At 35.8% G+C, this 27,983-nt stretch overlaps 2 protein-coding genes across 10 annotated transcripts in view; one reads left to right on the top strand and one right to left on the bottom strand.

Annotated features, from left to right (window-relative positions):
• SLC25A21 (solute carrier family 25 member 21) overlaps positions 1 to 5,923 on the top strand; it is a 918,698-nt gene extending 912,775 nt beyond the window's left edge. For 5 of the 7 annotated variants that reach the window (XM_074213397.1, XM_074213400.1, XM_074213398.1 and 2 more), the window contains one exon: positions 420 to 5,923. In XM_074213397.1, coding sequence (XP_074069498.1) covers positions 420 to 481 — 62 coding nt within the window. In that variant the 3' untranslated portion in view covers positions 482 to 5,923. Of the gene's footprint in view, positions 1 to 350 lie in introns of all 7 variants that reach the window. The other 2 variants (XM_074213396.1, XM_074213395.1) reach the window with 2 other exon arrangements.
• Positions 1,038 to 26,878, bottom strand: PAX9 (paired box 9). Of its 3 annotated transcripts, none has more exons than XM_074213394.1 (5): positions 26,595 to 26,878; positions 19,691 to 19,830; positions 18,250 to 18,876; positions 14,686 to 14,825; positions 1,038 to 4,973 (listed from the first exon to the last, which is right to left on the bottom strand). In XM_074213394.1, the coding sequence occupies exons 2-5, from the start codon at positions 19,692 to 19,694 to the stop codon at positions 4,719 to 4,721; spliced, it is 1,026 nt and encodes a 341-aa protein (XP_074069495.1). In that variant the 5' UTR covers positions 19,695 to 19,830; positions 26,595 to 26,878; the 3' UTR covers positions 1,038 to 4,718. The 3 variants fall into 3 exon arrangements, with proteins under 3 accessions (XP_074069495.1, XP_074069494.1, XP_074069493.1); XM_074213393.1 differs by lacking the exon at positions 26,595 to 26,878 and adding an exon at positions 23,848 to 25,199 and having other exon boundaries at positions 19,691 to 23,754; XM_074213392.1 differs by lacking the exon at positions 26,595 to 26,878 and having other exon boundaries at positions 19,691 to 25,199.
• Between the last annotated feature and the right edge of the window lie 1,105 nt (positions 26,879 to 27,983).

The following is a 27,983-nucleotide window of genomic DNA, read 5'->3' as shown; positions in this document are numbered from 1 at the left end:
TCATTGCAATTAAATTTGATGTGATATTCTATTTGACATCATTGCAAGAGCAAGTGTGAATTTTTGAGGAAGGTGAAGCTTTTTCATGAATACTGCTGAAACAACCAAATTATGAACTAAGAAAAATATAAATCTTTTGCTTACATTTGAAGATTTTAAAAAATTGTGTTTATTTTCAGGTTGTGTCTTAACATCATTAAATATGATACTATTTAATTTTTAAAATTAAAAAATAGATTGAAAAGTCTGATGAAAAATCATGAAAATTAATAAGGTCTTGATTTTTATGATATATATATATATATATATGGTAATTGCTCATCGTTTTTCCTCTCCATTACATTGAACAGAGTGTTGGAGGACATGAGAAGACTGCAGATTCCACAATCATTGAATGATCATCTTTGATTTTTTTCTAGGTGGTGCAGTGATGCTTTTGGCTTATGAATATGTATATTCATGGCTTCAGAAAAACTGGTGATTCAGTGATCGCCTCTGAAATCTTTGTTGTTTTTCCTTGAGATAATGGTCATCTGCTCTATAGCACATCTGCTTTATAGAACAATGATCAAAGCAAAATCTAATATTAGTGCTGACAGGCAAATAAGCTATAAAAGAGAAAGCAACTTTCCTCAAGACCAAACGCATTTAGAAAATATTTAAATATATATCTGGATATATTTTAAACTGTAATTGTGCTCATCTTATCTGGATCATGGAGAGAAAAGTAATGAAAAGCAAATATGTAATCAGAATGTAGAAACCACATTCATAGGAATGAGTTGAATTCTGTAGCTTTGTTGCTGCAATTCATATTTCATCTTCAATATATCAATAATTACTTCATCATACAAAGTCAAAGAAAAATATGTACAAGAAAATTTCAAAATTTTTAACCATACTCAAATGCTTAGATGAAAAACAAGATTTTAAAATGTGTTTAAATGTTTTATAAATAATTAAATTCCTATATATATAGTCTAATTTACAAAAATACTTATTTTTAAAGACTTTAACTGCATAAATTTTTTAAAAAGTGGTACTAGAGTTACTAGAGTTAATTTTTAAATGTTTTAAGTATTCCATTGACTAACACATTTACTATTTCAAAGTTAATCTGACTGGATATGATGCTAAAAATATGGTGATATATGTGAATGGTCCTATTATAAATCATATATGCATGTGTGTATATATATATATACATATATATATAATTTTGCTGGTTATATTGTTTTGAATTATTCTTTGAAGTGGAACAAATTTATAATCATTATGTCAGAAATTCTTGACTGGGAAACATTAAATTTCAGTACAATAAATTCTCCTTTTCTGGTTCCATATTTGGAAATGTTTTCTTGCAAATTATTTCTAATCACAAATGAGAGTCACTACTTATAGTTCAGTTGTTTTGCTTAATTTTATGAGATTATTAGGAAGAATGCACAGAACAAAATTACATTCCTGATTATTAGTCTCTAATAGTTCAGGTGTGAAGTCTGCTAATCTATGATATGTCATGAAGGGCAAAATATTTAAAATAAGTAAGCATTATCAGTATTTCCAAAGATTCTTGTACTAACAAAAATTTATCTTTGTTTTTTATGTAATTGCATCAGATTGTTGTTATGGTTGTAAAGCTATTAGTCCAGTAGCTTAAATCAACAAAGAGATCTTCCTCTTCCAGACAATACTTATACCTGAGTAAACTAATACCATAAGGAAATTTTGGTTAGGAATATTTTAAAAATTAAATTAAAAAATAACATTGTCATTATTATTTTTATTAATTTAGAGCATTCAAAATATAAAAATAAAAGGCTTTTAATATACTTATATACATACACAGCCTTCTGTTGTACATCCTTTCCAACATGATTTTTTAATTATATTTCAGCCCAATCTTTCAGTAAAAGGACGATTAAAAACAGAAATGCAAATAAAAAAGAGAATGTGCCTTCAATAAGATCCAATTACATTCTAGCTACACAGGTTATATTCCCAAATTATATCAAAGAAAACTCTGCCTGCATAAAGGTCATGAAATTGAAACACTAGCCTCTCCTTATGGACAGTGTGAAAAAATACATCTAAAGAGTATATCTGCCAGTTTAAAAAGAATACTTTTACCCTCTAGGAAACAGAGAGGATATGTCAATATGTCAATAATGAGCAAAAAAACAATCAAACAAAAATTCCACTGCATTCCCCTTCCTTTCTAGTTTTTTTTTTTTTGAGTGATTTCAAGTTGTGAGATGGTTCCAATAACAAAATAATGTTTGGGGTTTGCTTTGTCATTTTCAGTTTACACCCTGTGAATTCACTGGTGTTAAATCCTTGGACAAATCTTTTTTCCTTAAAAAAATACAATCACCAGAAGAAACTAACCATAAATAGCAAAATAATGAGAGACTTTTGAAAACAGAAAAAAAGAAAGAAAAGTATTTGGTTTCATTTCTATCTATTAACAACGTGTTATTTAAAGAACCTATGTTACCTGGAAAACTCTGCAAAACATTTGACAATGAATAATTCTATTATTATGTCAGTTTTTCTGATATACAGAAAAATTCCTCTTTGGACAATTTGTAAAATGTCCACAAAACAATGGGCTGGCACCTCTCATTCTTTTGGTTTAGTATATTTTTTTTTTAGTCTAGTTTCACTAGACTTGAAACTCCTAGATATCAAGATCAAAGGAAGCCCTGAGAATTGAACTATTCCTTTTGCTTACTCCTTCACTTTAAGTTATAAGCCTATTTAATTGTATAGAAATTAAGTTGCTTTGACTACTACAGAACAACTGCTTGAGTGAGGTGGGGATGGGAAAGGACCCTCTTGGTCATGAATTTTGTAGAGAATTTTCTTATTTTTTTTTTATGTGGGACTGATTTTTTTTGGGGGGGGGAAGCTAATCTAGCTAACTGGGTTTAAGAAGAGACCATGAAATCGATTGTCATTTAAGCTGTGTATAGTATAAAAAAGTCAAACTAAAGATTATTTTATGAATGTAATCTTTAACATCCATATAGTAACATGCCTTTTTGGTTATTGCACAAGTCAAAAAACCCCTTACAATAAATTAATTTTGCCAATTAAAAAAGAAACCAAATGATTTCCATGCTTATCTATTTTCAAGCATGTGAAGAAATGTCTAAAAAGAACCAAAAAAAGCCTGTAGAATTTTGTCCATTAAAACAGTTAAGTTATATAAAAATACACACATACACAAACACATATACACAAACACACATAACACACAAACACACACTCACATATTTTTTGAAATTAACAATAAATTGGAAAATAATTGAGATGGAATAATTTAACAATTGAAAGTTTCCTGTGAACCTAGAAATTAGTAAAGGGAATTTGTTAAAATTAAGTAGCATTTGTATGCTAGTACAAGCTGGTGGTGCCAGCTTACCTGTAAGTGAAACATGCTCCTGTTCAACAATGTAAAATTCACAGCAAGCCATTTTTACATTCACTAGAGCCGAACTTTCCATTTTTCTTTAAATTACAATACAATTTTGAGCTGAAATTGTTGAACATACATGTAAGTCAACAATAAAAGTACAACTTTGTTTCACAGTGATTTTTCTATTAACTTAAGTTCATTGTAAAAATTGTCTTCATTTTTTCACATTAAACTTAAGCTTCTAAGTGACTTCTTTAATAGTTTTTTGTTGTTGTTGTTTAGATATGTTCCACCAATTTGCCTTTTTATGCTTGGAAGGTGTAAAGTTCAGTTAAGGAACAGTAGAGGAAATTGTCTTGTCCTGTTTGCCTTTTGATTCCTCTGATGTAGAAAGAAAATGTCCTTCATGAGATGCTGATGTCTTCACTGTATACATAAAAATTGGTGGGGTGTGGAGTCCACATTCCCAATGCCTGAGTAAACCACCACCAAACAAAGTCAGAGATTGGCAGAAAGTCACTTTTAAAAAAAAAGTTTCTTCTAAATTATATGAAGATTGGTGGGGACAAAGAAGAAAAGCAAAGTACCAAGACATGAAAACACAAGTGCTACCCAAAGCCTTATTTACAAACTGAAAGAAAATATAAACAATCATGCCTTTGGAACCATGTTGAAATACCAGAAAGAAGAACAATTGAAATATTGTCTTGGTTTTACATACAATTCCACCCGCCCCTGCCCCATTGAATCATCTAACAATAAATTGGTTCACTCAAACATGTTGGTTGATGATTTGTTCTTTAGGTGGATAAAATGTGAATCAAAGCTTACTCAGTCACCTTCATTGATTATAGGGTATAGCATAACTTTTTTCTATTTTTATTTTCTTTATTGATTTTCACACACCTCAACAATAAATTGCACATTTAAAAAGTTCAGGTTGATTTAGAATAAATATACACATGTGGTTTTTACCAATGAAATCAAAAAAAGTTTCTTGAGCCCTTTGAGGAATGCAGGTTTCTTCCACAAGTAAAAACACCATGTGGAAAATGTCTCCATATCTTAGTGTTACTTGTGTTATTTAAATCCTAAGGTTATTTCAGTTTTTCTGTGGAAGAAAGCTAGGGCGAGAAATATTTAATGTCATTAGCACAAAAGATGTGAATCTGGAAGAGGAGGTGGCAAAGACTTGGGAAATAAAGGAATAGGTATTGTGGCCTTGGGAGAAAGAAGAGGACTGACTGATGCATAGTGAGAGAGGTTGAAATGAAATTGTTCAGAACTGAACATCCTATCAGAGAGCAGAAGCTGTAACAGAGTGACTACCTTCTCTGGCTGTCTGCATGCCCTTGAATGTCAGCGATGCTGGGATGTCACAGTTGTGGGGAGAGAGCGGAGTGCTGCCAGCATGCTGCCAACCATGTCCAGCAACATAACCAGAAGAAGCAGCACTGTATGTCATATAAGGTGATACTTGGGCTGGGGTAGGGTAAGGAGCCATGCTGGATGCTGACACAAAACTGCTGACGGCTGGGAGACCATTTGGTGCCTAAAATGGACAGGACACGAAAAGAGATAGAAGAAAGATGATTAAAATTGAAAAATGGAAAGCTGGTTCTTAGGAAGAAATGGAGGTTGGTTTTGACTACATATCTGAAAACTTGGTTTCATAGTAGTAGAAATGGCATAATCCCCAAAGCGGTATTACTATTTTTCACTTCTCTGAGCTAGAGCAGATATTGATGGGGAAAGAAATGAAGCTGCTCCAACTCCCCAGTGCTTTGTTCAGCTTGAATAGCATTCAACCCCCATTCATTTTCTCTGGCTCTTTCCCTGAAGTGTCTGTGTAATTTCATAATGGATATTTCCTTTCTAGTAAAGAAGACAGCAGGGCACGGTCCGTAAGAAGCAACAGTGAACGTGACCTTTCCTAAATATGACATAGTAAGTGTTTTAGCTTTCTTACCACAAACATCTACTTGACAAAGGGCAAGAAAGTCCTGGTTAGGGCTTTTTTTTTGGGGGGGGGGGGGTTTGCAGGGCAGTGGGTTTAAGTGATCTGCCCAAGGCCACACAGCTAGGTAATTGTTAAGTTTCTGAGCCAGGATTTGGACTCAGGTCCTCCTGATTCTAGGGTCACTGTGCCACCTAGCTGTCCCCCTGGTTAGGGTTTTTTTTAACACAGTTCAGGAGTTCTTAATCTGAAGATTCTTTTAACCTTGGAAGTGAGGGATGCAGGGTAGGAACTTGAATGGGAAACAAATTATAAATTTGTTTTCACCAACCTTTGGTTTCCTTTAAATTTATCTTTGTTGTTGTTATTGTTATTTGCAAGGCAATGGGGTTACGTGACTTGCCCAAGGTCACACAGCTAGGTAATTATTAAGTGTCTGAGGTGGAATTTGAACTCTGGTCCACCTGACTCCAGGGCCAGTACTCTATCCACTGTTCTACCTAGCTGTCCCTATATTTATCTTTTTTAAGAACAATATTCTTAGAAGGAATCCATTCACATCACCAGATTGTTAAAGGGATCCTCTAAATGCAAAATGATTAAAAACCTCTGACATAACTAGTATATGTGTGAGAAATTAACTTTTTATCAGTATTATTTTTCAGGGGAAAAATCTCATTTGCAATATAAAGTTATAAACCATTTTGAAATTATTTGGACAATATATTCAAAATATTATTGAATCAAACATGAATTATAAAGTTATGTCAATTAGACATGAATTTAAAATTTTCAAAAAAGCAAAACAAAAGATTATAATCTATCAGAAATAACTCCTCAGGAAAAAGTGCACTTTTGGAATCTCATTGTTAACTATTAAGACCACAAAAGACACTCTGAATTAAAATTCTGACTCGGGTATGAACTTCCTTTGTGATCTTCAAATCCTGTCTCACTTGTCTCACCTTCTACTTTTGTTAAAAAGCAAAGAATAAATCTTGATTCCTAATAGGACTTGAATGAATTCAAATTTTGACATTTTTATTAAAGAAAACATGACCAAGGAAATTTGCTTTTCAGAAAAATTTGTCATTACTCAAGATCCATCTATGTATGTATATATGTTGTGAATATACATATACACACAAACACACATATAAGTCTAAAATAATATATTAAGTAAAAAAGTTCAATTCAAAAGTAAAATTTATATAATAAATAAAATTTATTTAATAAACAAGGTCTTTTCCCCACTAGATAATCTCTAAATTCCTTTCAAAATTTAAAATTCAATGATTCTATTTTCTAGCTTAATTTGCATAACTTAATTCAATTTATTGTAATTTTTATTTATCAATTTTATTTATCAATCAATCAAGCAAAATATGTTCTTTTGTTTGATGTAAATTGATTTTCTGTCTTAAGGAATAGTGAAAATTTTACTAAATAGAATAGTAGATCATTGTGCTTCTCAAGTATCAGAAAGAATAAATAATTTCAAATGGAGCTTCTCTTTGTCTAAGAATTGAAGCACATAAAACTGGATGTATGCTGTTAATTGTTTATATTTATTCTAGTATTGTAGTGGCTCTTTCCAGAAAGTCCTATTACTCTGAAGGGGGAAAGTACAGAGAGGCTTAGGAGATAAGATACAGGGTAGAAATCTTTGAGCAAAAAAAAAAAATGCTTACTGGTTTGACTTCACCAATAATAAATTAAAGTATGTTTTAAGATATTTTTGAGGAATTTTCAGTAGACTAGGAGAAATTAGTTGCTGAAGGTGAATTTGGTTCCTCTTTTGAAAGTTTTTCACATTGGTGGCTGATCTTCTACATGACTATTATGAATGATAAGCACTGTTCAGTTCTAGAATTATTTCTTAGCAAAGATATAAACTCATATTATTTACATTTTATATTCTGAAAGTAAAGAAGAAATCAAATTTCCTGTGGGGAGATTAATAACATATAGCACTAAACTCTGAAAAGCTCAGCATTCCTTTTTTTATAAAATAAAAGCATCTTATTGCATTTGTCTTAATAGTTACATCAAATAGCTAACATATGCTATAACTCATTATGTAAAACACTTTCATAGGGGAAAAGGAGTCATTTCAGACCTTTAAATTTTTTAATGAATAAAAAGAATTGGGTGGAGGAATTCTATATTCCTTCTATTCACAATATCAATTTTCCACCTATTGATTTATCTCCCTACATTTTTTACCGCCATTTTGTTAACATGATAGAATTTTTCCCTGAAATTTCTCCTTTTAAAAAAATTTGCATCCTCCTATCCTCTTGTTAATCCTTTACCTTGTGCATTATGTCTCCTTACCCACCATCAATGTATTTCCCTCTGTTCTCTATTATAGCCATATTTTTTTCTAGTGCTCACACCTTAAAAAATAAACCAAGGTCTCTCTCTGAAGAAAAAATTCACTTTGAGATTCTTTGTGAAACAATGCTGAATCAGATTCTTATCTCATATAATACTCTTGGCCTAGGGATATGAAGAACACTGGAATTTGGCCAATATTGCCTTCAGGTGCCTCCCTTCATGATTAGATTTATTAGCTCAGGGTAGGTGTGCTGCTAATTTGCTTTCTTTTTTCATGTCAACCCAATTTCTGCATCTTCAGGGTTCCAAGTTTGGTGTTTGTTAAGAATCTCATTATTATTAAACACTTTATAGCACTTTAAAATTTGCTAGAGATTTTAGAGTCTTTTTTATTATGTGGTTTTCCAAAACCCAGAGGTTAAGCTTGTCATCTTCCTTTAATAGGAGCATTGCTAAATGCTTTAACACCAAGAACAATAAAATGTTCCTTTAAATGATTATCCAGAAAGTCTTTATTTTTGGTTAAGCCAAAGAATGATCTCACTTTGAGAAAGTGCTGTGTATGTATTTTTTAAACACATTCTTAACTTTATAAACTTAGAGTTGGAAAGATGAAGATCCAGATTCTGAACATTAAAGTGAGCCTGTTCCCTGTCACCTTCGTTATATTCTGGAAACTCCATAAACACTTCTATTTTCTCACTATTAATTTAGAAAGTGCTACTGCTGAAAACCACAGGCCTCTGCAAGAAAATTCAATTGATATTTATGAAAGAGCCACTGAAGGAGTAATATTTTCCACAGCAAAGAAAGAATTACTATAGGTAGCTACACTATTTGTTTATTCTTCCTTCTAAATCAATACATGGGTCTAGACTTCCAGAATGTCCTTGTGTTTTCAAGCAAATTGGTATATAACCAATCTGAAAAACTATACTTAGGTTAACTAAAGACTCCCAAATGTACATCATAAATATAATAAAAATGCACTAATTTTTTCCATTTAATGAGATTGTAAATGCAATTTATAAATCAACTAATAATATGGATTCCCCGGGGAAGAGTAAACAAGTTTTCCAATGAAATATCAGTAATAAAAATTCATTTTTGAAAATTACTTTACCTAATGATGCTATAAATAAAAGCTCAATTCATTAGCCTCTTTTATATGTATATATTTTATCAAGACTCACAATATTTCTTCCCAAAAAAAGAAATATGGAAAGTTTCCCAGAATTAGTCTGTCTTCTGTCTGGTTTCGAAAACAATCTTTACTAATACTAGAAAAAGAAAGAAGAGAATCCTTTGATGGCTTTTTTTGGTTGTTGAGATTTCTTAAAAAGGACAAAATGAAACCCACTAATGTTAAAGGAGAGTCTGACAAGCTATAGTCCATGGGTTCATGAATACTTGAACATGACTAAATGAATGAACAACAATGTTAGGAATAACTTTCAAAATATAATGTTGTTGAGTAAAGCCATTATTAAAATGAAAATAACTAAAGCTACTGATATAGTTTTGTGACCTCAAAAAGTTACAAAGCTACAATTATGGAATGTGTCCAAAGATTTTATTTTGCCTTTGAAATAGTATGCATATTTTGTCATAGAATAAGCATTATCTTCAGTAGTATCAAAATGATAAGAGCTATTGGCAATTAAAAATTCTACCCTACCTATCTTATTTTTTGATCTTGAAATCTTTGCATCTCTTTCCCACTTCAAAAAACTGGAAGCCTGTTAGTATTCAAACAGTTGTGTCCATGGAAGAAACTGGTATTACAACAGTCTGGCTATTGGAATCAAAGACTATTCTTTTAATTCTGGGAAGTTGTTTGTCTATTCAATAATATCTCTTTTAAAGAAAATCCAGAGGAAAAGAACCAATCTTTTATCCACTCAACAATTCCAAATGACTATGCACTCAAACTTATTTGAGTCTGTTTCATGTTGGCATTTTTGTAAAGTAAACTTGGCTACCAATTTGCTTTACTAGGAATTCTAATCTTGAAAGCAAGAAAAAGCATTGGGATATGTTGCTAAACAAAAATCCCTAAAAGCTTTAGGTAATCATTTTTTCTGACTTCCAATCCCCTAATCTAGTGTGCAGATCTGATCAAATGAATTATAGTTTCAATATTCATCATAAAAAAAAATCTTAATTATTTAGTAATCAAGTTGAACTTGGGGAATGAAAACTATGAAGCACTAATGTTTTTCCCTAAATTTTATAATTTAAAATATATAGCTTATCAGCTTTAAAATATTTTACCAATATATAAAATTTTATAAAAACATTATATTTATCATTTGATATATTTCATAATCAAAGTTTTGATTCTTAATACTAATATTAAAATTAACCAGTTTAATACTTTCCAAATTGAGATTATCATAAATTCCAAAGATGTGTGATTTTATCCTAAAATGAAAGAAATAATTGTGATTCCAAATCAAAAAATCTATTTTTCAGTTTTCTTTTCTGTAAGTAGTAAATAAATAATTTTTTTTAAATTCTGGGAAACTGGTGGAGTATCTACAAATAATCTACAAAATAATTTAAACTAATACAAGGTATTAAATTCATTGTGTGATTATAGATATATTTGTATGTATATGTATATATGTACAAATATATATTATATATAATGTATATGTATGCCAAATTCCCATCATTTCTCATGAAATCTTTTGTATTATATGATAATGATCACTAAGGATTATGTGTTCTTATACCAGAGTTGAGAAAGAAGAGAAGAAAGAATTGCTTCAAAAACAAAGAAGCAGAATAGTTATTTTTCTTTCTTAAGTTTAATAATAATGTCTCAATCTTTCATCTGTGGATAAAAGCAATCTGAATTTATTAGTATTTTTGTACAAGAGTTCCAATTTGCCTGAGGTAGTAAGAGATATAGACTACTAAAAGGTACCTTAAAATGCCAATTATACAATGAAGCAATGGTAAAAACAATGTTAAAAACATTATGCTGAGCTTTCCCTCACACATGTGAATATGAAGCTGAAATGTGCATAAGGCTCTAATTATGAGAAATCAAGCAGACATTCTTTGGAGCTTAATTTGGAAAGCAAAAACACCAGCATACAGGAGCCAGTCAGATCTATGCTTTTTGTTGCTGCAATCTCCAATATACAATCATGGGATTTGAAAGTTAGAAGAGACCTCAGTGAACATCTAGTTCTAACCCAAACACAAAAGGAATCTCCATAGTATAATATACTATTGAATCATCATCTAATGTCCACTTGGTGACCTCCATTTCTTAAAGCAGGTCATTCTTTTTTGGGGATATCTCTAATTATAAGGAAGTTTTTGCCTCTTTGAAACTTCACCATACCACCCCCTCCTTCCCCTGGGTCCTACTCTAAGGTGATTTTATGATTTGAGCCTCAAGAATCTGGAATTTTCCCCTTGATCTGCTGCCTAGTCTTAGATAAATGACTCAGACCCTTCAAGGTCAAGTTTCCTTATTTATATACTTATACTGGACAGCATATGGATGTTAAGTGATACCTATTTTGTTCATAAATGTCTTTTAAGAGTAATAAATTGTGTCCTTTTTGCCAAACAACTCCAAAAGTTGCACACATGGAGATCAAATGTATTATGAAAAACTTTGCATTTTAGATTGAAAAATGCTGATGATATTTTCAAAAGAAATAATAATGTGCTTTTTTAGACAATGAATTATATATATTTATGTATGTATATACATACATGTGAGCATGTGTAGACATATGTATGAATTGTTAGGGAAGAAATTATATGTCCAGAATCAAAAGGTGTTTGAATCTCTGGATCCATAGTCTTCTCTTTGATATACATCATCACATTGGTGATAATGAATTTTCTCTTACACTTGAAGATAGAAAAAACTAGATTCATAATAATAATAATAATACTTGAAATAAAGGGTTACAATGAAGTTCAAATGAGATAAAGGGTATTGTGTTTTGCAAAGTTAAAGTGATATATTGTTTAATGTTCAGAATTAAAAGCTTAATTTAATATTAAAATGTCCAGCACATTTTAAGGATTCAGATCCTTAGAAAATTAGCAACAATGCACTCAGAGACTCCAAAGTGGTTAGATATTTTTCATTACTTAAACATTTGCATTATTTTAATTGTCTAAATGCAAACATGTAGTAGTTAGTTCCTTAGCAATACAAAAATAAAATGCAAATAAGAATATCCATAGGTTACTTTGACATATACCAGCATTTTCTTTGAAGTGAAAAAAAAAATCAGTTTTCAGCTTTAGTTTTCTCCTTCTGAGCACATACATCACTTATTATTTGACTTGCTGTTTCTTTCAGTTCTGTGTCTGGTTCAGTTCTGAGATTTACTGAATTTGAATATTCAATCTGTCAAATGTAAGCAATTTTATTAATGGTTTGGAATGATCTTGAAGAAAATAATTCAGGGTTAAAACTTTTATAATTTTTATTGATTTAACTTTATGATTTTTAAGTACCATATATAAACAAAACTTATTTAATTTTCTAAGAAAGATTTACAATTTTGTTAAATGTTAAGAAAAGAGACTCAAGGTCATTTTTGCATTGAGAAACTACGTATATAGTAATCGATTTCATCAGGTGGCAGTCTGAGAACAATAAAATCCTTTCCATCTATGTATTTCTCCATGCTATTTGGAGGATACATAATAAAGTCTTTCAAAGTCCTTGGAGACTTATAGATTGAGCTTAAGAACACAATATGTTATGCTCTTGAATTTGATTCTAAAAGTTCAGTTAATACTGTATCTGTGTGTCTTTAGTCTGCTTACTCAAAAAGACAACAAAGTTCTCTTCATATTTTTGCATAACAATATTACTATTAGCAGGAATAGAATCTACAAAGAGAAAACTCCTTGTTGAAAAATATTTTGGTAGGGGTTATGCATCACTGATGAGGGAAAATAAATATTCTGATTCTGACCAAGGAGCAAAAAAGTATCTGCTCTTCACTACGCTACTCAATAGTGGTGCTACTTTGGATGATTCTCAAATTCTTGACATTCAGACCATTGCTTATCTCATTGGGTTGTAGATATAATGTAATGAGGTATTATATGTATTTTTTCATCTTCTATATTTAAGTTATTAAAATGGGACAAGGAAAGGGTTTTTTTTAAGTCATCTGCATTTTTAAGAGCTTAAAACTCAAAAATAAGGGAAGCCAGAGAAAGCTAGATATTTGAAGTTTTCAGGATTTGAATTTGAGGTATGCCTGGAATATTGTTCATTTAGAAACTTTTTAGTATATTTGTAATTATAAGCCTGAATATGTACTTAAATACTGACTGTGTACTTAACTGTTGAATTTAGATTTAAAACTGTAGGGTACTAATCTTTATTTGGCTTGGATTTTGTTGTAGTTGTTGTGGTTGGTCGGTTTTCTTTGGAAAAATGAGTGCCTTAATACATCCTTTTGGGGAAGGAAAGGGAAGGAAACAAAAATTAAACAGTCCACCACCATTCAGTACAATTTGAGGTTTTCTCACTAAACCTCTTTTATGTGATTATGATTTGACCTTTAATTGAGAAAAGCTAATTTTATTAAGTTTATCTAGTTGCTCTATTTCCCAGCATGGCAGGTTTTGGTTTGTGATGGCCACAGAAATTCTGGGAAGGGTTTAAAATTAAAAAATAAAGTGCATAATACCCAAGCCAGAAAGTACCCACAGACAGGTTGTCTTGACTCCAAAGTCAGCCATGGTAGACATTAATCAGACACTTCTATTTAAAAGATTTCAGCAGAATTAGCAATGGCGGGGTGAGTTGGGAAAGAGAACTTCGGCTGGATTTGAAACTAGAGCTATAGACTTATCTGTGTCTTTCTTTCCTTTCCAATTTGGACACCTCTGAGCCACCAGAAATATCTGCCCTGAGTCTGACAGGGGATGAGTGGAAGGAACTGCTGGTCAAGATTCATACATTTTTTTTTCTACTCCAAGAAGGAGCAACTTGTGTCATCATCCATCACCTCCTCCTCTCTCTGGGATTTAGGACTGTTGACTAGAGAATGCTTGATGTTAGGTCCCACATGTGACAGCCAGACTCCTGCCTTTATTCACCATTCTTTAATTCTTAATGCCTGGGGTCTGTTCCTGCCATTTCTCCTGTTTTTGAAGGTGGTTCTATGCCTCTGCAGGGTAAGGTTTACGAGTGGTGGTTAGAAGGAGATTTGTGCTATGTAACATTGGGACCTCTGGTACTGGCCGCACTGAAACCTCAACTCTGTTCAGTCAGTTCTGAGGCTCTGGGGGAATCCCATCCTAGCAAGAGTGATTCACATGGAAAACCATTTCCTCTGAGTTTAGGGATACATTTGTGGTTTTCCATTTTAGGTTAATGTACATGAACTTTGGGGAACTGGAGAGATTCAAATTAAGTAAGAAAAGAGAAAGGGAAGTTTTGAGTTTTCCACCTTGCTTCAATACTCTAACACCTAGTTGTAGGGCTCCTGTCAGTAACTAAGACCCAGAATATTACCCAACATCTAGAAGATCATAGAATCATAGGATTTAGAGTTAGAAGGAACTTTAGAGATCATCTGCTGGCAAGTCGCTTTATTTATCTCTCCTAGTTTTGGTTTCCTGGCCAGTAAAATGCAGATTATACCTATATAAGAGTACAGTTTTGAGGGCCAAATGCATGTAAAGAATATGTTAAACTTGTCAGGTATTATCAACCCTCTCCTTTTGCAGATGAGTAAGTGAGGGCACAGTAACTTGCCTAAAGTTACACATAGGTCAGATTTCAGACTCACATCTAACTCTTTTCACCGTACCACTGAACTTAAAAAAAATACAAACTATGAACTCCTGGCTTACTGGTCTCCTAATATACCGGCACCACTACTTTCAGAAGAGATATATAGGACAACCTTTCCTAAAAGTTGAGCTCCAGGGATGTCCCTTGTCCCTCAGTCTTCCTTACCTGTCCATATTTGGCCTCTTGCTCCAAAGAACCTTTCTCCAGCCCATTGACCTGGTGCGGGGCAGGGGTGGGGAAGCTGTTGCGGCCCAAACTGCTCCACTCTTCCACCTTTGGACTGTGGTAGGGGGAGCTGTCGCTCACTGTGGTGGAAGTATAGGAGAAAGGCATTAGGCATACTGGAGCCTGGCTATCGCTGCACGAGGACGACTCTGGGATCTCCGGGCGCATCTACCCTCTCCTCCCACTCACCTAGAATTCCCAGAAAGAAGCAAAGTGATGCCACAGAATTCATGCAGACTTCTTCCTTGTCTTCCCCTACCCCTCCTCAATGTCAGGCCATCTCTCTTATCTCTTTGAATCATAGGAATAGACTGAGTTATGCTGCTCTCGAATAATCCTTTTCCTTAACTCCTTCAGCAAGGTTTTTGCTTAAAAAATAAAAAAAAAACAACTTATTGCCGCGTGACTTTAGTGGAGAAACTGAAGGGGGGAAACTTGAGAAAACGGGTTTTCCCGTTAACAGGGAAAGAAACCGAAGACGCAAGAGCCTGCCTCCTCTTCTTCATCTTAAATGCTTCGAGTGTAGGTTCAAGATCAAAAAAGCTGGCATAGAAGATGAAAAGACTGAGTACATCTTAGTCTTACTGTGAACGTATTGTGTTTACAGAAGTCCCTCTATATTTCACATCTGTTGTGAAAATCTATAGAAGTTAGACGTTCCTAAACTGGGGTCAAAGAATTATGGGGGAAGGGATTCTAGACTTGGATAAGAAAAAAAATTCTTATTTTCACTAATCTAGAATTGAAATTTAACATTTCATTCAATTTAGAATTTTTAAAAAATAAAACATAACTCCTAAGAAGATGTTTTGCTGTACTTGCCAAAGGAGTCTACAGTACATTAAAAATTTAACTATGAACATAAATAAATACTTTCAAAGACCTTTGAAAACACATAAACAAATACTATGAATTATATACATTTATAATTGGTAACATGAGCACCCATTTCTCTCATGTGTGTTTCTGATCTAGATGGTCTGATACAATTACAGTTATACAGATGTTAACGTCGGGATATATGTACAGTCAGATGTCAAATATGAACAGTAGAATATTTATGAGAAAATGAGGGACTGTGAAAATAATTAAATTATCTACCACCCTAAAACCTTGAACTTTATAGGAAAGTTTAGAGAAAAACAGATTATGCAAGAAAGAGAAAGAGAAAAGAAATAAAAGTAAGTTTAATAATTTGAAATTTTAGGAAGAATGAAAAGTTCAGAATCCTTTTGGTTTCTAATTGACAGAAAAACGTAAGTGACAAAACAGCTCTAAAAATCCTAAAGCTATACTTATTCATTGTTCAGCACTTTTCTATTAGAATACTTCTTTTTTAAAAAAACCTTATGTTAAAGACAATCACACTTCGTATCATTTTATTTTGAAGTTATATGGTTTGAAGGGTTAGGCTTTCATTGTCTTGTTTTTGCTTCCATACATACGTATCTCTGCCTCTGTCCCTGTATATACATACATACATACATACATACATACATACATAAACACATAATATACACATATATGTATAGATATATATGTACAGATATAAACAGGGTACTGATGAGGAGCAACGATTAGGCGAAATATTGTTTTTTCACAAACAAGATTTTCAGCGTTAGAGCATTAAAACTAAAACAATCCATCACAATGAAAATTTTCCCCTTTGCTCACTAATCAGAGAAACTTCCAAGTGACACTTAATCTAACTGAGATTCCTGTGGAAAAAACAGTTTTCTTCCCCCCCCTCCCCCATAAATGAATTAAATTGTATTCCCATTTGGATTGATTCAATGTGCCAGCTCAAAGCTGTCTATATCTCTTTGTCTTCCAGAGCAAAATGCAGTCCGATGGGCATCAGTCAGCAGATGTCTTAAAAACAGATCTTTCAGAGAGCCCCCATTCCTGCAGATCTCACACTTTCCCATGAAAAGGCGCTTCCTTTAAAAGTCAGCGAGGTCAGTTTATCCTATAAATCAAGGGCAAACAACCCTCAGAATACAGCTTCTAGTGTTCTGTTCACCCTAACCTAACTAGCTCTGATAAGGGAAAGAATTACGATTTTAGAAGAGTCTTTTAGATATTATTATAGACAACAAAGAATTGAAAAGTTTGTAATGCCCCCCCCAAAGGAATGGTGTTAATAAAGGAGGAAATAATTTAAAGTATGTACCTCTCCCTAAATGTAATTGCCCCCTCTCCTCTTTTCAAATGCAAATCTCTTAAACAAGTAAAGCTTAAACTCCTCAGTCTTTACTATTATTTGAGATTTGCCTCTTTGGCACTTTGACTAGAAGATGTTTTAACAGCTTAGTGAAAGAAAACAAACTTCGCCGACGGAAATGCTGATCTCTCTGGACCTTGGGGAGCCAATCTGTCCCTCCGAAAAGACGCTCCCAGGTCTATCACAGTTGAAAATTAATGGGAGAAAGAACGGGTGTGTGTGTGTGTGTGTGTGTGTGTGTGTGTTGCGGACCACGGGAGGAAATGGAAGGGGGAAAAGGAAAGAAGAGTAATGAACCTTTTGACTCTAAAAGCCCAAAATCAAAACGCAATTCTGGTTGCTGAACTGAAGCTCAAGTGGAGCTTCCTCAAGAAGACAAGTGGAGGGAAACAGTATGAAGGGGTAGAAAAAAAGAAAGAGAAGGGATTGAGTATAAGGAATATCAGTCTATTTAGCTTTAGACAAAATTAATGGTTAAACGATCTATTCACAAGAACATGCAGATTGTAGGTAAAAGAAAAACAGGTTTCAACAAAGATTGACATTATCTCCTTTCCACTTCCTTTCTTTCCCCACTCCTATGAAAGAATGGAGGAAAGAACCGTAACAAAGCAGAAAATTAGTCCCTGGAAGGAGAGCCATACAAAGTAACTGATGGTTTTATTTTTGGCTCACTCACTGTTTCATAAAGTGAAGCATAAGAATGAAACCAATTAGGTGACATTTGAACTTCCTGTCTGAGCAAATTTGGTCTGATTGCGAGAATTCGAGAAGGGGAAACCCTGCAATTTTAATGCAAAGTCCTAGCTACATGAGTCCATTCTGGGAGCAAAGTAGACTATATTTGCCTTGCAATTTTTCTCTCTTTTCCACTGCTATTTAAATCTAAAGTTGTACTTTAGATTGGATTCGTAATTTGAACCAAATTCTTGAGAACAAAAATCTAGAATATATTCTGAAGCAATGGAAAAAGAAAAGAAACCTGTCAAGTTTGGTTGGTAAGGAATCTGACTTCTCAGAATGATAACTCGAGGAGAAGAAAAAGATCTTTAAAAATTATTACATTGCAATTGCTAGGGAGAAGGGAGAGAAGATTCGTTATACTTCCCAATAAAAACGTCTTTCTGTTAGAAGTGTCAGGACAATCTATAGACAGTAATTCTCCAAGTTAAAGGGATTGGAAATTCTTAAAGAAAAATGTGGCAAAGTAGGAAAAGATGGGCATTGCTCTCATTATTCCCTTTCTCTCAGACCTCAATCCCACCGTGGTCGGAACTTACCTTGGTCTGTGATGGAGCGGATTCCCAGGATATCCGTGACAGAGTGCGAAGAAGGCCAGGTTCGAGGCATGGCCATATTGCCAGGAATTCCGGGCACTCCGGGAGGAGTGGGTACTTTGGCTGCAGCTGCAGTAATAGGATTCGGATAGGAGTATATGTGGTTATAAGGCAAGGCGGGTTGTGGCGGTGGCTGATGCTGTTTGTAAGAGTCGTACTGGTTCTGTTGAGACAAGTTTCCAATTTTGTTGCGCAGGATTCGACTGATGGAACTGACGGAAGGCACATTGTACTTGTCACACACACCATCTGCTAGCAAACGATCACGGATCTCCCAGGCAAAGATGCCTGGGTCTCTCTGTTTGTAGGTCCGGATATGTTTCACCACTGTGGGAGTAGTGACCCGGGGTTTACTTCCCCCAATCGCCCCAGGTAAAATGGAGCCAGTCTCATTGTAGCGCGCCAGTATCTTACTGACACAGCCATGGGAAACCCTCAACTGTCGGCTGATGTCACAGGGTCTGATGCCTAATTGGGCCAGTTCCACGATGCGGAGTCTGATGGCGTTGGGTAGAGGCCTCCCGTTCACGAATACTCCTCCCAGCTGGTTGACCTCCCCGAAGGCTGGCTCTGCAAAAGAACATACAGGAAAACAATGTGCGCGCTCAAGCACGCACACGAAAACACACAAAATATTGTGACAACTGTCAGCTCACCAGTCTTCCTCCTTCCCTAAGTTCTCAAGAGGTAAGGAAAGAAAAAGGAACCCTGGGACAGTCTTTTTAAGAACCCTGCCAATCTATCAACTAACATTCCTTCTTCCTCCATTCCCGAACCTAAGTGGGTCCCCCAAATTGCACGGTTCCGAAATTTCACTGAATAGTTGATATTTGACTGCTTCATCCCCCACCCTCCTCCCTCTATTGCCACTTGCTCCAGACGTAAATCAAAGTAAAAATAAAAGGCAGTCAGACCACAGGAGTTCTCAGAACTGAGTGGGGGAAATTGGACACATCTCTTTGGGATATAAATCAGTCCATCCAACTTAGGGAAGTTTCAAAACTGCTCAGTTTGATAGTCTGCCCAGTTAGTTCTATAGACAGATTCGAGGGAAAGTCAAATATGTTGAGTGTGCCTAAACAAAATGACACCAACCAATACTCTAGTGATCCAGGATGTTCCTTTAATCTGATGGCTTTAATAATTACCTAGTCAGTCATTAGATTTATCTGTATTCAAATGTAGAAACATGAGCAAAGTCAATAAGCATGTTGTGATTCCCCAGTAACAAAATTATGATTCTCTCTCTCTCTCTCTCTCTCTCTCTCTCTCTCGATCGCTCGCTTTCACTCTCTCCCTCTTCTCTCTCTCTCCCTCCCTCCCGCCATCCCACCCATTCTGACAGAACTGAAAATATCCCTGGACTCAGCGCGCAGTCACTTACCCATTGCTTTGAGCAGGATACCAATGTGGATACCGCTCTAGTCTCCCAAGAACTATGTTTCACTACCTCTTCAGTGCTTCAGTCTCCTCTGGCACGGGCTACTAGTCCCTCCTGTAGATCCCAAGAGCAGACAGCAAGAACTTAAAGGAATAAAAGCAAGTCTGAGTAGTGATGAAAGAGGTATGAGTTCTGCATTTCAATCTAAGAAGAAAAGTGGGAGGGGCTGACTTGAGCTGGGTGTCTCTGCCTATCAATCACCAGTGACCCACCTCTAAGGAGGCGGACCTTAAAGAAAATGATTGCGAGATTGGCTGTAGCTGGTAACAGACAACGTAATCTTGGAAACTCCTTCCGTTCTTTTTAGGCTAACTCTGCACCTGGATTACTAAATAACAATAGAAATGAATATTTAACATCTGTCCTATTGTAACTCAAAGAGTCGGCAAAAATTTGGACTATGTACTGAATAGTCAAATTAAAACATTAAGCAAGATTATGGGAGAGGGAGAACCGGGAAGAGAAGGGAACTATGTTGCGTCAAAAACATTGTCAGTTAGCAATGTCTCTACCTTTTCAGGAGAATATAACATAGTTGCAGTTAACAACTGAGTTGGAAAGTGCAGGTTGAGCAAAGAAAAGCATTTAGAATTATGTCATTTCTAACGGTGCCATATGTTTGGTATAAAGAGTCACCTTTACAAACTCCGTCTTTGCTAAAGAAAGGTAGGCCTGGTGAGACCACCCAAATTCAGTGTCTGGGAGAAGAAGGTTGATAAGATTCAATATCATTTACCACAGAAAATCATTACCTGAGATTTTGTAAGTGTTCGAATTTCGAAGACAAGCTGGTGGCTATCACCTTATGATTTTACTTGGAGAAGATCAGGGCCCCCACCAAATATCTTTCTTTTCTGCGAAGAACCTGTCGCCAGATTGAACAGCCAAGTCCAGAGAAAATGAAGTCCAACTTTTGAGAGTGCTCTTTAATTATAATAGTAAAGTACAACACTAAAGCTGTAGTCGGACAGTTGGATTTGGCTATATTAGTTCTCTAGATAAACTCTTCACCTGGAACAAGCCAACCAAATGAAACTCAGCCACTCTAAAGTTGTTTCCCATTGAACTGCTCTTCGTAACTCATTTTAAACCAATTTAATTGTGTTCAGGTTCAAATGTTAGGAAGAAACGCTTTGACTTAAATCAGTAAGATTCAGTGAAAGGAAAATGAAAATGCCATACCTGCCGTGCTTTAGTATGTGTCTGTGTTCCAATCTGTGCGTATGTGTAAACAAATGAAGTCAATCTGACCTTTTGGGGATACTTCTGCATTAACAAAGAAATTGTAAAGGCTTGATACACACTCATGATTAAGTTACTGAGTTGGAATATTGATGTTTTCATAGATTGTGGAAGATGTTATTTAAACTGAAAACAAAGTTGAGGATGTCTTTTGAACCTGACTGGCGGTCATATTTTTAACCACAATAAAACTGTTCTCTATATTTGAAACATTTTTCAATTTACAAAGTGATTCCAAATACAACCTTGTGAGGTCGGCAGTTAAGTCAGGTATATAGTTATTCCCAATTTATAGGAGAGAAGTCTGAGATTCTGAAACCTTAAATTGAATTTGTCAGGCTCACCCATCTAGTAAGCAGCAGTCCCGGGAGAAATGCTTCCCTTATTAAAACAAACAAACAAACAAACAAAAAATCCCGCTCAAAACAAATAGGGGAAAAAAACCTCACAAAAGCTCATCACTAGATTCCATGGCTCATTCTCTCTCTCTCTCTCTCTCTCTCTCGATATAGATAGAAATATCACCGATTTACATTTAGAATTTCATGAAAAGTTCCAAAACTAAAAATAAATTCTTGAACATAGTCTGTTTTTGCTAAAGTCTTCTAGATTTTTAATCTGCCTTGATAGTATTCTTGCACCAAAACCTTACCAGGATATCCATTTTTTTTCAGAATATACCAGTTTGCTTCAACAATTTACAAATGCATTTTTAAAATGAAGTTCTCTTCTTGGGCTTTATCCAGGTGTTCAAGAGGAAATGAAAAATTTTACTTTAAGATAATTTATGTTAAAGACTTGTCATTTTTTTAACTTGTCAAAAAAAAATATTCCACCTAACCCCCCCCACAGACAGTTGTCAACTCCACAGATAACAATTTTCTCTCTTGACTGCAATGTAATGATTTAAAAAGATTGGTCTTCCAATACCTTTGATATTAGGTTTTTCCAGTCATCTCCCGTTTCCCCAGAGAGACTAGAAAGTTGAGTAAATATCTCTAAGAATTCACATTAAGGTATCTGAATTTTTTCTATGAATGATTTAGAAGAAAACAGGTTTTATCCTGGGTTTATTCCCAGACTACAACACAGGTTCATCTTTCTGCAATCTAAAATATTTCAATGCATTTTTGCCTCACTTCTCTCACTTTATTTTTGCTTTTGTAGTTTGCTTTAATCATTTATACCTTACTACCCTCTTCACTAAACTTATCTATTCCCCCCTAAACTTATCTATTCCCCCCTTTTCCACCCTTGGGCGAATTGGCTATGAGCCTTGTTTGTGTCTAACTTACCTATCCCACCACCAGAACACTAAGGTTCAGACCCTCTTCACCTGCTTTGAATGTGTTTCCAAAGTGTTGTAAAAATAACTTATGATCCTCCAGTGTCTCCAAGTGGTTTATCAGCAACGAATGTGTTTGACTTCTTTCCATCTTAGTGAGTTAAGCTGGCATAACCTAAGAGTCAGCTCAGTTGCTTATCAAGGAGAGAGGGCAACAGCAAAAAAGTATAAAATCTTCTCCCCATTGAATCGTCTGACAAAGAGTCCAATTTCAAACATCAAATAATCAAAGGGAATTAAATTCCCAGATTGACGCTCATGCAACAGCGGAAAGAGGGGGCTGGAGAAATTTACTTTAAGCGACTTTGTGTACTTCACAGAAAGTGAGAAACCACGAAAAGGAACTGGGAGAGGTGGGTGGAAAGAAAATGAGAGTAAAAGAGTTTTATTAGGGGAAGACATAAGAATTAGGTGTGAGTCAGTGTGAGCAAGCAGGAGGGTTATTTTGGGTCTGACACCTTGCTTTGTAGAGCCTGATTCCTTGTCCTGGAGATTACAACGGATTGAAAGAATTTCATTAAAAAGATAAGTATAAAGACAAATCAAAAGCACCAATATTGAGGTACTCATCAATTTCAAATTGAAATCCCCAAAACAAATCAAAACAAAAACCCTTTCTCTTGATAGTTTCCTTTTAGGAGAGACCCGTCCCCAGTTCTCAATGTAAATATTTACAAGTTGGAAAACTCCAAGTTGGAAGGAAGAGAAGGACTGTGAAGGGAGAGGGGAGTAAGAAGTCCTTCTTAACCTTAACCTTCCTTAACCCACCTCACTTAATCCTGTCTTCTCAAGGCCTTCCTCTGGGGAAAAAAAGGTCGCCAATAGTGGGGAGCAGAAGAGAGGAAAAGAGCATACAGACAAACTTAACCGCAGACAATATTCCCAGAGTGTTTGAACCGCAGCTGTAGTTACGATCGATAGCGCCTTGAATCTTGATGATTCCTTTGGCTTCCCTTTCCCCTGCAGCACAGCTGACTAGAGACTCTATAAAAACTCAATAAATCTGCCACCAAATTCAGACCCCTGGGGTTTTACCTGTAATGCGCCCTTTAACCCACCCTGCACCGGGAGACATTGAAGGAGAAACCCACTACCTGAATTTTTTCCAGGTTCAATAGATCCTAGTCCAATAGATCCACCTTTCCAGGAGAAACGATAGACACTTTGTGCCCAGATCGTTCTCCAGGGGTTCCTGGAAAGGTTTTAAGTAGAGTAGGCCTATGAAGATGCTTCCCTCTTCTTGTTTCTATGAGTTCTGTTCTCCCTTCCCCATTTCAGCACCTACCACCAAGTTTATTCTTTTCATACACCTCACTGGAGAAAGAAAACGGAGGGACAAGCTGCTTGATTAGTGTCTGAAAAACCTGGGCTGCAGGCTATTTGTAGGCTGGAACATTCGTTTGTTTATGTATTTTCCGGTCTGGGGAGGAGAGAGAGTGAGAATAAAGTGAATTGTTCAGGCACTTTCAAATTGAATTGTTAAAGAACAGAGAAAAAAATACCAAAGGGTTACCTCGCTTATGAAAGAAGATGAATTCTGTTGAGCAAGTGATAGAGCTTAGGGTATACATACTGATCCCAATCCTTTAGGGGTGGGGATTGAAGCAAAAAAGTCGAAGCTGAGCTCGAACCACAGGACCTTCGCTATTTGGAAATTTTAGGAGGAAAACTTTCCTGTGGAATGTGACGGGATCCCTCGGGAATCAAGAAACTAAAACAAGTATCCTTTTTAACCTTTAGTGAGTGAATGTGGGCCAGTGAGAGAAGACTTGAATAAACAGATGAATGCGCGATGGTAGTGAGGAAGAAGATGGAGAATTGTCTTGAAACGGAGCAGGTGTGTTGTAATCTGTGCCTTACAGGGATTCGGGTTTGTAGTTAACCAAACGATTGTCTAAACTGACAAAACACTACTCTTAATAACTATTTGAATCTCAATCTGGGGCTCAAGTTCAGTGGAGCTTCTTGCAGTTATGCAAGAAACCAGGTGAGCTAAGAGCAGGGCAGAGAGGAGCCAGGTGAGAGAATTGCTGCGGGAACCAGGTTCGGTTCTCGGTACAGATGACTTCAGTTTCTAGCACCATTCAGTTCAGAGCTCCTCTCCTCTCTCATAGCCTTGCTCTAAAGTGAGAGGCAGATATAAATAGCCATTACTTTTTCAGGCAGAAATTAGGCTGGTGAAGATCAAAAAGTGCATATGCATGATCAATTTAGTAGACTTAAGAGTCTTCAAAAGAAAAGGGGAAAGAGTTTGGCGGGGGTGTATTTAGGAAAGGTAAAAAGAAGAAATAATATAAAAAGATTGTGAGACCTGGAAAAAGTCTGCATCTTGCTGAATTGTAATACAAGAGATGTATTTCTTCGAAAAAGAAATAGGATCGACCGAGGCTCTGGGTGCACAGGTAGGTGGATGCACAAAGCTCTCCCAGACGCCATCGATTTTCGAATAAGGGGATTATTCCCTGTAGCCGAATACAGGAGATAGAGGCAATCTAGGATTACGACTATTCTTCTACAGTCTCAGCTCCACTCCAGAGAGGAAGACAAAGGCAGCCCTAAAAAGAACAGACTTGGAAATTACAGATGCGATTGTCTCAGCATTTCTCCACTTCATCTTTTACTCTTCCTCGCCTTTTCCTCTAACCCTCCCCACTCAGAACATTTCATTTCCCGCGACTGCTCCTCCCAGTGAAAAATGTCTTGCGATATTCAGAGAATGAGCCAGAACTTTCTGATGCGCTTTTCCACAAGCGGTGAAATCTTAACTGAGCAGCACCTCAGAAGAGTCAAGCGGCTTAATCTAAAGTACAACTAGAACTGAATCTCGGTTTTGCAATCTGATGTAGCCTCGCTCTTTCCCCTTCTTTCTCTAAGGGGAGGGGCCTACTAATTCTGGAAACCCGCTTTCAGTTCTTCTGTTTCCGGTCACTGCGTGCCCCCCAACCCCGCCAACCCGTCACCCCAGTTTTTACTCAGGCCTCCCTTTTTCCAATTAAAAAAAAAGGAAGCTTCTTTTCAGTTTCCCAGCATCTACTTCAGTTTGGATTTCTCTCCCTTGCCTCTCCCACTTTGTGTTTCAGAAGAAAAAAGGATTCGGAGGTGAGAGGCATCGAGGTTCGATTCATTCCTAGACCGCAAATATCCTTTCCCCCAAAAAATAGAGGGGAAAGGGAGAATGTCATTACGTCAACCGTCTCTTTCTGAATTTGAATTTCACACCCCCCCCCATTTCAATTTTCACTTGTTGAAGGCTGAATAGTTTATAAAGGATTTGGTGAGGTTCAGATTTGATGAGTTTTTTCCCTTATGAAACAATTAAATAACAGCGAAAATGTTTCTGTGGAAAATCATGTTAGCCTAAGATTAACAGCAGAGGAGGAATTTGCAGGGCTGATAGACAAAGAGAGGTCTCAGCTTTGGAACACTGGAAATTTAAATCAAACATTTAATTTGCTTCACCAAACAAATTGCTTCCCCCCCCCCCCATCATGTTCTATCCCATTATCAACAAAAATAGAGATCTATGATAATGGGCAAGCACCTCAGGGTCTTTGGTTAAAGGTATTTGCCCTTTTTACCTGTGGACACCTAAGTTACACAAATTTTTTCGGTTAAAAGTTTGAAAGCGAAGGGTTTCATGTTTCTAGGAACCGATGTCTGAGGAAGATTCCTCTAGGGAAATCTGTCACAGGGCAGACGAAGCAGACTTTTTTTTTAAAAAAAAGAATACTTTCATTTAAAATAATTAAATCATTAAATTAATTCACACACAAAGGTGCAGATCTGCTGAAATACTGCTCCCCAATACCATCATTTTTATCCTAATTCAAAGCCTCCCCCTTCCCTGTGGAGGAATTCTCTCTCCTCTGGGGAATAAAACAAAACCGGAACCTTATTATTGCCACATGTTTTATTTAGGGTGGATCTGCACTAAAGTTCTCAGCAGGACTGCATAACAGGATTTCTGAAGGGATGGAGAGAGAAATGTCAAGAGCCTTAGGTCTGGTTTCCGGAGGTCCAGGTAGTTCTCCACCCTTGTATAGAAACAATCAATACCTCCCAAATCCCATCATCCTTGCAGATTTTTAGGATCTGGGTTTAAAGGTGAAGTCAATGATGAGCTATCAGCAGCACAATGCATTCAGGTAAGATCAGAAATAGCAGTCCTGCGGCCCTGGGCACTGGGATTCCCTATAGAAATCTGCAGACTCAGTTCTTCCAAAGTTCCTTTACCTTATTTCGGTGAGGGAATCTACTCACCAGCTCCTGGGAGAAGACAGTCAAGGTGTAATGATGGATTCTGCCTGCCTCTTCTGAGAACTGTACCGTAAACATCATCGTTCAGTTTTTCTGACCGCTGCCCTATTCATTGCTAAATTCTTAAGGTAGGTAAGAACTCATAATCATTTCAGAGTCCCATATCCAAGATATGGATTTGGACAGTCAACTTTTCCCGGAGAGACAGGAACAAATACTTGTTATTTTCCCTTTCTCAGGCCTTTATCACCCCAGAGCTTCCTGAACCATAGTGTTACGGGGTCTCATCTCTCTCTCTTACTCCGTAATGAATATCTTGTCAAAGCGCCATCTATAGGAAAAATATTCCTTCGTGTCAAAATTGGGAAGGACCTGGGGAACAGAATAAATTTTTAATGCATATCCTTTCTACCTTTTAAAATATCGGTCTGTTTCTAAGGATCTCCCCCCTCCCCCATTTTTAGAGGTCTAACCTATCTCCAAATTCTCTGAATCACAAGCTAATCAGTCTCTTTTAAACTTCTGAGCCTGTCCTGGTATTTGGCATCTCCTGATCCAAACCTTTTGAAAGATTTTGAATACTGTCAAAATACAATATTTAAAACTTGTTTGAAGTAAAAAAGAAAGAATTTGTGTGTACCCAGTTTCAAAGATCTACATATCTACTCCCATGAGCACTTGGAGTCACCACACAAATCAACCCTAAATTTACCCAGACTAGTTTTCTGCTTTTTAGCTCTTAGTACAATGCCTGGCCCATTGTAAACATTTAACATTATGTTATAAAATTGTCTGTTACAAGCCTCTGTACAAGCCCCCCCTCCCTCTGCCCTCAGTTAAATCTGATTCTATCAATCAGTTCTGAATTTTCCAAGTTGGGAGCGGTGTGCCAAGGAAAAGGCTGAGGGCAATTGGAGTTGTTTACTTATAACAGAATTGTTCCTCTCTCATTTTTTCATTAAAATTCTAAGTTATCAGTTACACACACACACACACACACACACACACACACACACATACACAAACACATACTTCATATTCTGTACAGTGAAGGAATAAAAGACATGATTCCTTCCCTTTAATATTATTTTTTCTTTCTTAAGGAAAGTTTAAGTAGCAACTGACAGGAGGATCAGAAATGCAATAACATTAAAATGGATAATTAACACCCCTGTCAAAGTGAGGGTGGTTTTTTCCAGGCATCTTAGGTCCCAGAGAGCATTGATCCATGTATTTTGGCAAAATGCTTTCCTATTACAACAATGTGGCAATATGAAGAGTTTAGGTAACACTGAAGGGACATAGAGGGAGGTAGTAAGAGAGTATAACAATCACATCTTTATTTTCCTAGGCCAAAGGATTTATTTTTCTGGAGTGTATCTTCTGAAAGGA

The sequence above is a fragment of the Macrotis lagotis genome, chromosome 1, assembly GCF_037893015.1.
Source record: "Macrotis lagotis isolate mMagLag1 chromosome 1, bilby.v1.9.chrom.fasta, whole genome shotgun sequence".
In the NCBI taxonomy this organism is placed as follows: Eukaryota; Metazoa; Chordata; class Mammalia; order Peramelemorphia; family Peramelidae; genus Macrotis; species Macrotis lagotis.
Note: the sequence above shows the minus strand (reverse complement) of the source record. Positions and strands in the feature narration are given on the sequence as shown.

Bases quoted from the DNA above. Each gene is read 5' to 3' on its own strand.
- PAX9 (XM_074213394.1), bottom strand. The intron at 14,826-18,249 runs GTAAGTTCCGAC...CTTCCACCACAG, and splicing joins CCGCTCCATCACAGACCAAG to TGAGCGACAGCTCCCCCTAC. The intron at 4,974-14,685 runs GTAAGGAAGACT...TGTCCATTTTAG, and splicing joins AAGAGGCCAAATATGGACAG to GCACCAAATGGTCTCCCAGC.